Source organism: Oncorhynchus kisutch, linkage group LG23 (genome assembly GCF_002021735.2).
Source record: "Oncorhynchus kisutch isolate 150728-3 linkage group LG23, Okis_V2, whole genome shotgun sequence".
In the NCBI taxonomy this organism is placed as follows: domain Eukaryota; kingdom Metazoa; phylum Chordata; class Actinopteri; order Salmoniformes; family Salmonidae; genus Oncorhynchus; species Oncorhynchus kisutch.
Window position 1 is genome coordinate 41,607,516 of NC_034196.2, and position 13,960 is coordinate 41,621,475.

Below are 13,960 nucleotides of genomic sequence, written 5' to 3' on the forward strand. Positions count from 1 at the left end.
CAGCAATCTAGATTCTGTACGCCATAATGACAAAGGGAAAACAGGTTAAGACAGGTTTATAAAAAAATTGACGGAAAAACCTTATTTACATAAGTATTCAGACCCTTTGCTATGAGACTCGAAATTGAGCTCAAGTGCATCTTGTTTCCATTGATCATCTTTGAGATGTTTCTACAACCTGATTGGAGTCCACCTGTGGTAAATTCAATTGATTGGACATGTTTTGGAAAGGCACAAACCTGTCTATATAAGGTCCCACAGCTGACAGTGCGCAACAATCAAGCCATGAGGTGGAAGGAATTGTGCGTAGAGCTCAGAGACAGGATTGTGTTGAGTTACAGATCTGGGGAAGGAGACCATAAAGTTTCTGCAGCATTGAAGGTCCCCAAGAACACAGTGGCCTCCATCATTCTTAAATGGAAGAAGTTTGGAACCAACAAGACTCTTCCTAGAGCTGGCCGCCCGGCCAAACTGAACAATCGGGGGAGAAGGGCCTTGGTCAGGGAGGTGAAGGTTCACCTTCCAGCAGGACAACAACTCAAGCACACAGTCAAGACAATGCAGGAGTGGCTTCGGGACAAGTCTCTGAATGTCCTTGAGTGGCCCAGCTAGAGCCCGGACTTGAACCCGATCGAACATCTCTGGAGAGACCTGAAAATAGCTGTGCAGCAACGCTCCCCATCCAACCTGACAGAGCTTGAGAGGATCTGCAGAGTGGAATGGGAGAAACTCCCCAAATACAGGTGTGCCAAGGTTGTAGCGTCATACCCAAGAAAACACGAGACTGTAATCACTTCCAAAGGTGCTTCAACAAAGTACTGAGTAAAGGGTCTGAATACTGATGGAAATGTGTTATTTTATTATACATTTGCAAGAAAATCTAAACCTGTTTTTGCTTTGTCATTATGAGGTATTGTGTGTAGATTGATCAGGAAAAAAACTATTTAATACATTTTAGAATAAGGCTGTAAAGTAACAAAATGTGGAAAAAGTCAGAGGGTCTGAATACTTTCCAAATGCACCGTATACTGTTCCAGAACAGAACCAGTCACGCAAAAAAACGCAACAAAGCACCTATGCAAAGCCCTGAAGTCTGAAGTCAAGGCTGGTGTGTGTGTGTGTGTGTGTGTGTGTGTGTGTGTGTGTGTGTGTGTGTGTGTGTGTTTGGCGGCTACCTGCCCCTCCCCCTCCCCTCCCCCTCCAAAGCATAGCTGTAGCCTACTGACGTTACACTGGCGTGATTCAGAAGATAGATAGAAGACTTTTAATTAGAAAATAATGGATTAACTTTTTCAATGCTAGTTTGGGATACTATAGCTTTCACATTTCTCATTGGATTTATGAACTACAAAAAGGTAAGATGTGTTTTTAATTCTGGTGCCACTCTGCACACACAAGCTTTGTTAACTAACTATCTTCTCTGGTCCAACGTTAAGTCAGCTCTGAAGTTCAAAGACATTCAAAGTTCCTCCATAAAATCCGTACCTCTGTAGGTATAATTCTGTGGGCCTAATTCAGATAATACATGTCATCACAGGATGCCCAACGTTCCTCCACCCTCTCTCACTCTCTCCTCACCTGCAAAGTTTCAGTTGCATCTCGCACCTGACACTAGTCTTCCCATCAAGCATGTAAACAACTAGCTGAACTATAGCTCACCTGCTCCATGGCAAACTGCTTAAACTAATAACACACAAATGATTGTATTTTATATTGAATACATAATTTAAACATTCACAGTGTAGGTTGGAAAAAGTATGTGAACCCCTAGGCTAATGACTTCTCCAAAAGCTAATTGGAGTCAGGAGTCAGCTAACCTGGAGTCCAATCAACGAGATGAGATTGGAGATGTTGGTTACAGCTGCCTTGCCCTATAAAAAACACTCACAAAACTTGAGTTTGCTATTCACAAGAAGCATTGCCTGACGTGAACCATGCCTCGAACAAAGATCTCAGAAGACTTAAGAATTCTCGACTTGTCTAAAGCTGGACAGGTTTACAAAAGTATGTCTAAAAGCCTTGATGTTCATCAGTCCACAGTAAGACAAATTGTCTATAAATGTAAAAGTTCAGACCTGTTGCTACTCTCCCTAGGTGTGGCTGTCCTGTACAGATGACTGCAAGAGCACAACGCAGAATGCTCAATAAGGTTAAGAAGAATCCTAGTGTCAGCTAAAGACTTACAGAAATCTCTGGAACATGGTAACATCTCTGTTGATGAGTCTACGATACGTAAAACACTAAACAAGAATGGTGTTCATGAGAGCCACTGCTGTCCAAAAAAAACATTGCTGCACGTCTGAAGTTAGCAAAAGAGCACCTGGATGTTCCACAGCGCTTCTGGCAAAATATTCTGTGGACAGATTAAACTAAAGTTGAAAAAAGGCACAGCACAGCACACCAACATCAAAACCTAATCCCAACTGTAAAGTATGGTGGAGGGAGCATCATGGTTTGGGGCTGCTTTGCTGCCTCAGGGCCTGGACAGCTTGCTATCATCGACAGAAAAATGAATTCCCAAGTTTATCAAGACATTTTGCAGGAGAATGTCAGGCTATCTGTCCACCAATTTGTAGCTCAACAGAAGTTGGGTGATGCAACAGGACAACGACCCAAAGCACAGAAGTAAATCAACAACAGAAATGCTTCAACAGAAGAAAATAGGCCTTTTGGAGTGGTTCAGTCAGAGTCCTGATCTCAACCCGTTTGAGATGCTTTGGCCTGACCTCGAGAGTGGTTCACACCAAACATGGTCCAAAATTCCTCCTGACTGTTGTACAGGTCTGATCCGCAACTACATCAAATTGTTGGTTGAGGTTATTGCTGCCAAAGGACGGTCAACCAGTTATTAAATCCAAGGGTTCATATACCTTTTCTACCCTGCACTGTGAATGTTTCCAAGGTGTGTTCAATAAAGACATGAACATGTATAATTGTTTGTGTGTTATTAGTTTAAGCAGACTGTGTTTGTCTGTTGTTGTGACTTAGATGAAGATCAGATCACATTTTATGACCAATTTATGCAGAAATCCAGGTAATCCCAAAGAGTTCGCATACTTTTTCTTGCCACTGTAAACCAGTACTTTTTTGGAGTTCGAACCAGTTCAAAACTTTATTTAGCTGTAGAATGGAACTAAATAAATAATGGTTCTATTCAAAAAGAAAATATAATTCTGGTTCATACCCCCTGATTGCAGGTACTGTATTAACAATGGGCTGTTCTGTTTAGCTCAGGTTAAGGCTCTCATTTGGATTAAAAAACAACCGTGAGGCATGTACTCACAGCAAATTTATTGAAAATGAATACAGCAATATATCATTTACATAGCTAGTCACACCCCTGAGTCAATATATATTCGAATCAACATTGGCAGCAATTACAGCTGTGAGTATTTCTGAATAAGTCTCTATGAGCTTTGCCAACCTGGATTGTACAATATTTTGTACAATATTCTTTAAATTCTTCAAACTCTATCAAGTTGGTTGTTGATCATTGCCAGACAACCATTTTCAAGTCTTGCTTTAGATTTTCAAGCCGATTTAAGTCAAAAATGGAACTAGGCCACCCAGGAATATTCAAGGTTGTCTTCGTAAGTAATTCCAGTGTATATTTGGCCTTGTGTTTTCTGTTATTGTCCTGCTGAATGGTGAATTTGTATCCCAGTGTCTGTTGAAAAGTAGACTGAACCAGATTTTCCTCTAGGATTTTGCCTGTGGTTAGCTCTGTTCTGTTTCTTTTTATCTCAAAAACCTCCCTAGTCCTTGTTGATGACAAGCATACTCATAACATGATGCAGCCACCACCATGCTTGAAAATAAGAAGATTGGTACTCAGCGATGTGTTGTGTTGGATTTGCAGCACCCAAACATAAGAATTTGCATTCAGGACATGTTTTGCAGTTTTACTTTAGTGCCTTATTGCAAACAGGATGCATGTTTTGAAATATGTTTTATTCTGTACAGGCTTCCTTCTTTTCACTCTGTCATTTCGGTTGGTATTGTGGAGTAACTACAATGTTGTTGATCCCTCCTCAGTTTTCTCCTATCACAGCCATTAAACTCTGTAAGTGTTTTAAAGTCACCATTGGCCTCATGGTGAAATCCCTGAACGGTTTCTTTGCTCTCCAGCAACTGAGGTAGGAAGGATGCTTGTATCTTTGTGGTAACTGTATGTATTGATACACCAGCCAATGTGTAATGAATAACTTCACCATACTCAAAGGGAAATTCAATGTCTGATTTTTCTATTTCTACCCATCTACCAATAGGTACCCTTCTTTGTGGGGCATTGGAAAACCTCCCTGTTCTTTGTGCTTGAAATTCAGTGCTCGACTGAGGGACGTAACAGATACACTACATTACCAAAAGTATGTGGACACCTGCTTGTCGAACATCTCATTCCAAAATCATGGGCATTAATATGGAGTTGGTCCCCCCCCTTTCCAGCTATAACAGCCTCCACTCTTCTGGGAAGGCTTTCCACTAGACTTTGGAACATTGCTGTGGGGACTTTCTTCCATTCAGCCACAAGAGCATTAGTGAGGTCGGGCACTGATGTTGGGCGATTAGGCGATTCATCCCAAAAGTGTTTGATGGGGTTGAGGTCAGGGCTTTGTGCAGGCCAGCCAAGTTTTGCCACATCGATCTCGACAAATCATTTCTGAATGGACCTCGCTTTGTACACTGGGACATTATCATGCTGAAACAGGAAAGGGCCTTCCCCAACTGTTGCCACAAAGTTGGAAGCACAGAATCGTCTAGAATGTCATTGTATGCTGTAGCGTTAAGATTTCCCTTCACTGGGCCTAGCCCAAACCACGAAAAACAGTCCCAGACCTCCACCAAACTTTACAGTTCTCCTGGCACTCTGCAAACCCAGATTCTTCCATCGGACGGCCAGATGGTGAAGCGTGATTCATCCCTCCAGAGAATGCGTTTCCACTGCTCCAATAGTGGTGAGCTTTACACCACTCCAGCCGATGCTTGGCATTTCGCATGGTGATCTTAGGCTTGTGTGCAGCTGCTCATCCACGTAACACAACAAGATGTGGAAAACTTCAAGGGGTGTGATACTTTCTGACGGCACTGTAGTTGTTCAATATTAATGCTTTCAAATCATGATAAAAGTACCTAAAGAGGAGAGGTTGAAATCCATTAGTAATTCTGTGTGACAAGACAGTGATGTTCCGTGTGACAAAAGACAGTGATTTTTCTGCGTGACAAGACTTTGTGCAATAAAGGAAAATACTGCAGTCTCCTGCAAATCCAATTTAATCTTGATAAACTATTTCAGTAAACCATTCACTCTCAGAATATGTGGCATTTTATAGTTAATCCATTCAACAAGCTTCGCAGCCTGCAGCCATCCATTTATTTCCAATCTCATCTACGGCGCTGGTGAAATTGGTGACAACCACAAATGGCAACAGAAATTACTTTGACCAGAGGTAATGTGTTTAGAGCAGGTCACATCACAGACCTACATGATGTGTCATTTTTTGCATAGCGTGAGCTGGAAGTGATTGTAGTAAATGAAACCTGCTACACTAGCTTTACACCACTCCAGCCGACGCTTGGCAACGAGCATGGTGATCTTAGGCTTGTGTGCAGCTGCTCATCCACGTAAAACAACAAAATGTGGAAAACTTCAAGGGGTGTGAATACTTTCTGACGGCACTATAGTAACTACAAGTGTAGGTAGTAGTAAATGTAGCCGCTACTGGCAATGGAGTCTTAAGCATAAATTACACTTCAGGTCAAGTTTCTCCAAATCAAGAAAATGTGTACAAATTTTTATAGTGGAAAGTACTACACAGGAAAAATGACCCCTTTACACTGAAATGTAGTTTGTTAGCATAACACAGTCAACTATAGCATATGTCAACATAATCTATCAAATAACACTATAATAAATATGTATTGTCTTCAACAGCGGTGGCATGTAGAGTACACTATTTCACCACTTAGCAATCGAGAGCAGACAGATCTCTCCCTTCGTCCATTTGTCATGAGGCCAACTCTTTCTGCTCATCCCCACAGGAGATAACATATTTGGAGGGAATGGATTTGCCATTAGAGAGAGTCCCAATTCCTGGGAAAAGAAAGGATATTCTGACGACCACTGACACATGATGCTTCAGGCCAAGGTGGTTGCCAAAGGAAACACACCCCGGCATACAAAAACACGCACGTGCGCTCACATGCACACATACACACAGACAGACACGCACACACGCACACACACTTTTCTTACAAATGGTGTCCTTCAGAAAGACTGCCATCCATGACTGTGTAAGAGCCCATTCTCTGGTGTCCTTAAGAAAGACTGCCATCCATGACTGTGTAAGAGCCCATTCTCTGGTCTCCTTCAGAAAGACTGCCATCCATGACTGTGTAAGAGCCCATTCTCTGGAGGCTTTTGCCAGTAAAAGGCAATAGCATAAAACACTAGGCCACTAAAAGCCAGTCAATTGAAAACTTAAGACAAAACCCATCACGTTGAGAGTGTACAATGCATCTCCGTGAAACGTAACAAAACACCAGGCCTCCCTCCCTTCACCAGACAAAACATCAAATTGTCTCTTACCTCGTAGGACCAGACGCACTGGGTACCCCCGAAGCGGCGCACGCAGCGACCCACCTCCACATCCTCGTGGGTGGTGTACATCTCCCTGAGACAGGTCCCGATGTGAGGCACCATCCTCCTCAGCACCTCTCTGCTGAAGATCATGCCCGGGCCCCCCATGCAGAAGTTCTCCCCGGGCTCCAGGGCCAGCTTTCCAAGCTCCTCGGCTGTGCCCAGGCCAGTCTGACCAAGGTACAGGGGCTGGCTGCTATTCAGAGAGCGCAGGAATGACTCAAGCTTTTCGCCTGTGTGGATGGATGGACGGGAGAGAGAGAGTGAGATACAAAGAGTATCAAAGAAAAATATCTAGGCAGTAGGAAGTAGGCAAGCTTATATAAAGCTAGTAATAGGTACAGTAGTAGGCAGGTTAATATAAAGTTAGTAGTAGGCAGGCTAATATAAAGCTAGTAGTAGGTACAGTAGTAGGCAGGCTAATATAAAGCTAGTAGTAAGTACAGTAGTAGGCAGGCTAATATAAAGCTAGTAATAGGTACAGTAGGCAGGTTAATATAAAGTTAGTAGTAGGCAGGCTAATATAAAGTTAGTAGTAGGCAGGCTAATATTAAGCTAGTAGTAGGTACAGTAGTAGGCAGGCTAATATAAAGCTAGTAATAGGTACAGTAGTAGGCAGGCTAATATAAAGTTAGTAGTAGGCAGGCTAATATTAAGCTAGTAGTAGGTACAGTAGTAGGCAGGCTAATATAAAGCTAGTAATAGGTACAGTAGTAGGCAGGCTAATATAAAGCTAGTAGTAAGTACAGTAGTAGGCAGGCTAATATAAAGCTAGTAGTAAGTACAGTAGTAGGCAGGCTAATATAAAGCTAGTAATAGGTACAGTAGTAGGCAGGCTAATATAAAGCTAGTAGTAAGTACAGTAGTAGGCAGGCTAATATAAAGCTAGTAGTAAGTACAGTAGTAGGCAGGCTAATATAAAGCTAGTAATAGCCAGTAGGCAGGATAATATAAAGCTAGTAGTAGGTACAGTAGTAGGCAGGCTAATATAAAGCTAGTAATAGCCAGTAGGCAGGCTAATATAAAGCTAGTAGTAGGTACAGTAGTAGGCAGGCTAATATAAAGCTAGTAATAGCCAGTAGGCAGGCTAATATAAAGCTAGTAGTAGGTACAGTAGTAGGCAGGCTAATATAAAGCTAGTAATAGCCAGTAGGCGGGCTAATATAAAGCTAGTAGTAGGTACAGTAGTAGGCAGGCTAATATAAAGCTAGTAGTAGGTACAGTAGTAGGCAGGCTAATATAAAGCTAGTAGTAAGTACAGTAGTAGGCAGGCTAATATAAAGCTAGTAATAGCCAGTAGGCAGGCTAATATAAAGCTAGTAGTAGGTACAGTAGTAGGCAGGCTATTATAAAGCTAGTAGTAGGTTCAGTAGTAGGCAGGCTATTATAAAGCTAGTAGTAGGTTCAGTAGTAGGCAGGCTATTATAAAGCTAGTAGTAAGTACAGTAGTAGGCAGGCTAATATAAAGCTAGTAGTAAGTACAGTAGTAGGCAGGCTAATATAAAGCTAGTAATAGCCAGTAGGCAGGATAATATAAAGCTAGTAGTAGGTACAGTAGTAGGCAGGCTAATATAAAGCTAGTAATAGCCAGTAGGCAGGCTAATATAAAGCTAGTAGTAGGTACAGTAGTAGGCAGGCTAATATAAAGCTAGTAATAGCCAGTAGGCAGGCTAATATAAAGCTAGTAGTAGGTACAGTAGTAGGCAGGCTAATATAAAGCTAGTAATAGCCAGTAGGCGGGCTAATATAAAGCTAGTAGTAGGTACAGTAGTAGGCAGGCTAATATAAAGCTAGTAGTAGGTACAGTAGTAGGCAGGCTAATATAAAGCTAGTAGTAAGTACAGTAGTAGGCAGGCTAATATAAAGCTAGTAATAGCCAGTAGGCAGGCTAATATAAAGCTAGTAGTAGGTACAGTAGTAGGCAGGCTATTATAAAGCTAGTAGTAGGTTCAGTAGTAGGCAGGCTATTATAAAGCTAGTAGTAGGTTCAGTAGTAGGCAGGCTATTATAAAGCTAGTAGTAGGTACAGTAGTAGGCAGGCTATTATAAAGCTAGTAATAGGTACAGTAGTAGGCAGGCTATTATAAAGCTAGTAGTAGGTTCAGTAGTAGGCAGGCTAATATAAAGCTAGTAGTAGGTTCAGTAGTAGGCAGGCTAATATACAGCTAGTAGTAGGTACAGTAGTAGGCAGGCTAATATAAAGCTAGTAATAGCCAGTAGGCAGGCTAATATAAATCAGTTTAATATCGAATTATTAGTGTGTATGTAAACATTCTCAATGATTCACATCCATGATCACTGAGGACTTGAGATTCACACAATCATTACCTGAAAACAATGATTGATTCACGTCCATTTTTGTATTATTATTACACCTTTATAACCAGGTAGGCCAGTTGAGAACACCTTTATAACCAGGTAGGCCAGTTGAGAACAAGCTCTCATATACAACTGCGACCTGGCATGATCATTGAGTTTGTGAGATTCACATAATCATTACCCGAATACAATGACTGATTCATATCCATTATCATCGAGTACACTAATAATTCGATATTAAACTGATTATAGCAGAAGGCCGAGTACGGCATTAGTCATGTAAACACCTTACTCTGCTTATCTTAATCGGCGTAAGGTCATAATCAAAGTAAGCATACGCTGATTGAAACACCTGGTTTTCTGAGTCATCTTTCAAACTATTAGGACATGTAAACAGTTTAATCTGCAGTGTATTTGTGCCAGCACCGGGTAGTGCCAGCGTCCCTCTTATGTGTAAGTGGAATGAGTTTGGAAAAACAGAAAATATGCATCTTATATAAGCCATTTTCACATACACAATGTATATGTCCAAACGCATGTAAACAGGATTATTAGGGAAATCATAAATTTTTTACAAAGCATGTAACCGTTTTAAACAAACATATATATTATATTAACCTGACTATGTAACTCCGCTCAATCATTGTTTTCAAGTAATGATTGTGTGAATCTGAAAACATCAATGATCTTGGACGTGAATCGATCATTGTTTTCAGGTAATGATTGTGTGAATCTCAAAACCTTTGACATATACATAGCACTGATGATTATGTTGCAATCAGATTGATGTAGCAATTTGTTAGTCAGGTTAAGTCAATGTATCAGGTTAAGTCAATGTATTTAAGTTGAAGTTTTGCCCTAATTAGATGAAAATAGTATTGGTTGATTACTTTTTTCAAATCCAGTTTATTTTCCTTGTTGATTCCATGTCACAGTATGTTGACAAATTCTGTTGATTTAACCAGTGTGTGCATAGTGGGTCGTTGTTTGTCTCTAAAGTACATACTAAGGCTGTTGGTTACATCCACAAACCAATAACTAATATGCTTACTGTGTGAAATTCGTATGAAGTACAATGTTGTAGACATGTTGCAACAGAGCTTGTGGGTGGGGGTTATGAACTGGCATCGCACTGGGCAAAAACGGGTTGAATCAACGTTGTATCCACGTAATTTCAACCAAAACATCCAAATGTGACGATGTTGAATCAACGTGGAAAATACATTGGATTTGAATAAAGTCATCAACATAACTTTCGTATTTTATTAACCTAAATACAATGACATAGTGACATTTTTGTTGTTGATTTCACGTTAGTTGACAACTCAAACTAGATGAACTGCCGTCTGTGCCCAGTGGGTTGGCTTTCTGGAACCAAGACTCTCCGACAATGACGCTTCACGAGTGCAACATTGTACAGTAGCAATACCCAATACGGAGAGGATACTCTCACAAAAATGTATCTTAATGCCTGGAGGGAAGCTGTTCAAGTGCTCTTGAAAAATGTTTGAAATAGTTGACATATGAATGTTGATTTCGCCAGCTGTTGCTAACTTGCTACTGTCTAGATGGAATAGGAGTCAAACAGATGACTGTCAATGAACTTCAAAGACTACCAAGAATGTATGTAGTCTGCCCTATACATTTTAAAAGAGAAAACAAACTATTTCATTAGGGAATTCACCTCGAATGTAGACATCATCATCTGCCCTCATGAACCACTCGTATTTATCCAGGTAATGGTCATGCATGTACTTCAACATCATAAATGACTTCTTCTGTGGCGGGTATGAATCATCTACACCTGTCAACGACACCACGGGGACAGGAATGGGCAGTGGGACTGTTTCAGAGCCCTCGCTGGAGAAGAAGTCAACCTTCCCGGGGATGGAACTGGTCCACGTCCTGTGTGCAGCCACAGCGCGGGAATCAAGGTACTTTTTGGCTGTCATGACGCCGACATACAGAAAATGCCTAGGTTTGGAAATAGGTCCTCCGCCATCCCCACTACCGTTACCAGTCTTGTAAACGCTCTCTTCCTCCTCTTCACTGCCCTCTTGGCTGGACAGGTTATTCTCCGGGTCTTTGCGTAACGCATTACTTGCGGTGCTTCCAATGAACTCGGCCACTTTACCGATGCCCGCAGCATTACTGTAGTATGAGCAGATCGACGACTTCTTTCTTTTCCCACTGATTTCCACTACCCTGGGGACAATTAGCCAAGACGCCGCTGTAAATCCAAGAAAGACCCCTACAATTACGCCCATCCACGGTCTTCTAGACCTAACGGCCATGATAGAATAACAATTGAGAGTTTATTAAATATGGTATAAACTAAATATATCCTCCGAGTAGTGCTCACTTGATATATCTGTTTTACACCGAGCAGTTTCCATAAATGGTTATCACTCATCTGCGAAGGGCATTAGATGAGTAGTGGTACCTGAAGGCAAGAGTGTATCCCCACCTCCAGGGATAACATCCTTAAAATGTATCCAACAAGCCATTTATCCCTAGATAATCTATTAGTATCGGTAGATTGTCATGTTACAGTTCTGGGGAAATATCCACTGAGTAGCTACAGTAGGTCGCTGGCAAAAGCTTCTTTTTTTTGTAATGTCCAGGGCGACGGCAGAAGTTGCTGTTCAGTCCGAATGAAAAGCAACGTTGTAACCACAACTCTTCATTACTTTCCAGTGGATAGGCTACATTGTTTCTACATGCGCAATCATTTCTCCCCCAAAAAAGTTAACTCCACTAATTTCAGGCAACTCAAGTTGATTTGTTACCGCTGTCAAATATGAACGGTTTCCTCAGTCTTGAAACGTGACGAATACAGTTTTATTTGTGCACACTGTCGCTAAGTATATGCTACCTAAAGCTAGTTTATCCGCCCCTGACTCGCCATTTTGTTTACAGATTGACGTCAGGGTAAATAACTTTTCATATCCTCCGTCCCTCTTCTCTAATTTCTTTGCGTTTCAGGCACAGGCAATCAGTAGTAGCCAATGCATATTCATTGGTGAAAGAAGTAACCGGAGAGTGTCTTCCTGTTGGGCAGGCAGACAGAGGGCGGAGCGAGACAGAGAGCGATCTGTTCCTCTTCACTGCGTGACGTCCGAATGAGACCCGTATTGGAAAAGTGAGCCAACATCAGTTGAACGTTCAGCCACACCACATAAACCCATACATCTCATTAAGACCTTATTTAATAACATGTAAGATACCGGGGTAACCTGTGGCGCATGGACTGTCGCCTATAATATTTATCTTAATCTTGACTAAACCGTCCAACTGATTTATGGCGCTACTGCAATTCATCTTATCATTGCTGATTGGGAGCGTACTCGTTCTTGCAAGTGTACAAGCCTAGATAGAAACAGCAAGTAGTCTAGTCCAGCCTATAGCCAAAACAGTAAATTTAACCAACATTTCCATAATCACATATTTTCACAGCATTAGAATGTTCTGTATGGGATTTGAGCCCTTGAGGTCCACTGTGTTGTGGCGCCCTCTCGTGGTATCGTACTATAGGCGTACAGTGTCAGGAGTTTGTCAAACTGAAAGTGAGCAAACTGTAGGCTACTACAGTATGGAAATGTGTGAAAATTGTAACAAAACAATTACAATGAACACTCTTTGTGTAAAAATGAAAGTTGACTTTATTTTTTATTTTTTAAAGACATAAGTTATGTTGTGAAATGATAGCTAACATTGAACACCAAATTTATGTGGTAGATATACCTAACAAGAACAGCACACTCAAAACAAAGGACCCATCCCAAATGGTCCCCTATATAGTGCACTACTTTTAACCAGGGCCCATAGGGCTCTATATAAGAAATAGGGTACCATTTGGAATGCCACCTATGTCTGACCTCCAGCTGCTGGTGTTTATTCAATAGATTTTTATGTTTATTTTAAGAACAAATTCTTATTTCTACTCCGGCCAAACCCAGACGACACTGGGTCAATTGTGCCCCGCCCTATGGGACTCCCAATCACAGTCAGATGTGATACAGCCTGGATTTGAACCAGGTTCTATAGTGACACCTCTTGCACTGAGAATGCAGTGCCTTAGACCGCTGCACCACCAATTGATTCTGGTGCTGGAGTAGGCTACGCTGCACCTTGACAGACGACTAACTCTGAGCACCAGCCCTGTAATCAAAGAGAGAATCTCAATGCGGTCTTATACCCCTTTTAAACAGAAATGGGGCCACACACCTGCAACAATGATGTTCAGTGTCATTCAAGTGCCTATACTCAGACCCATTCACATGCACCAACCTCATACAATCTCTAACCTTCAGGGCCCTTACTCACAAGAGTCTCAGTCAGAGTTGTCCTGATATAGGGTCAGATTTCCCTTTTGATTATAATGACTGAGATTATATGGACAGGAGGGACCTGATCCTAGATCAGCACTCCTTCTCTGATACACTTTGTGACTACGGAGCACATGACGGTGTGATCAAACACCTGATTCAAATAAGCAACTAATCATGATCCATTAGTTAATCAGGTGTGAAATGCTCAGGATCCCCATTTTTACCTAATCATCTTATTTATAAGACATTATAAACTGGGTGGTTTGAGCCCTGAATTCTGTTTGGCTGTAAGCTATTGTATATCAGACCGTATACCACGGGTATGACAACATTTTATTTTTACTGCTCTAATTACGTTAGTAACCAGTTTATAACAGCAATAAGGCACCTCGGGGGTTTGTGATATATGGTCAATATACCACGGCTAAGGGCTGTGTCCAGGCACTCCGCGTTGCGTCGTGCTTAAGAACAGCCCTTAGCCGTTGTTATATTGGCCATATACCACACCCCCTCGGGCCTTATTTCTTAAATAAGCACTTGTGAATCGTGACAGCTCAAGTGTCTTCTTTCATAAATGTGAGAGTATGAACAATATGCCACAATAGTCCCAAATACGCAATGTGTTTCAAACACATATAGCCTAATGTACATGTTATAGTGAATGATGAGACAT

At 41.4% G+C, this 13,960-nt stretch overlaps 1 protein-coding gene across 1 annotated transcript in view; it reads right to left on the reverse strand.

Annotated features, from left to right (window-relative positions):
* Positions 1 to 12,064, reverse strand: part of chsy3 (chondroitin sulfate synthase 3) — a 174,982-nt gene extending 162,918 nt beyond the window's left edge. Inside the window, exons 1-2 of the mRNA XM_020458093.2 lie at positions 10,641 to 12,064; positions 6,587 to 6,870 (exon numbers count right to left, since the gene is read on the reverse strand). Of these exons, the coding sequence (XP_020313682.1) occupies positions 6,587 to 6,870; positions 10,641 to 11,250 (894 nt within the window). The 5' untranslated portion in view covers positions 11,251 to 12,064. The remainder of the gene's footprint in view (positions 1 to 6,586; positions 6,871 to 10,640) is intronic.
* Between the last annotated feature and the right edge of the window lie 1,896 nt (positions 12,065 to 13,960).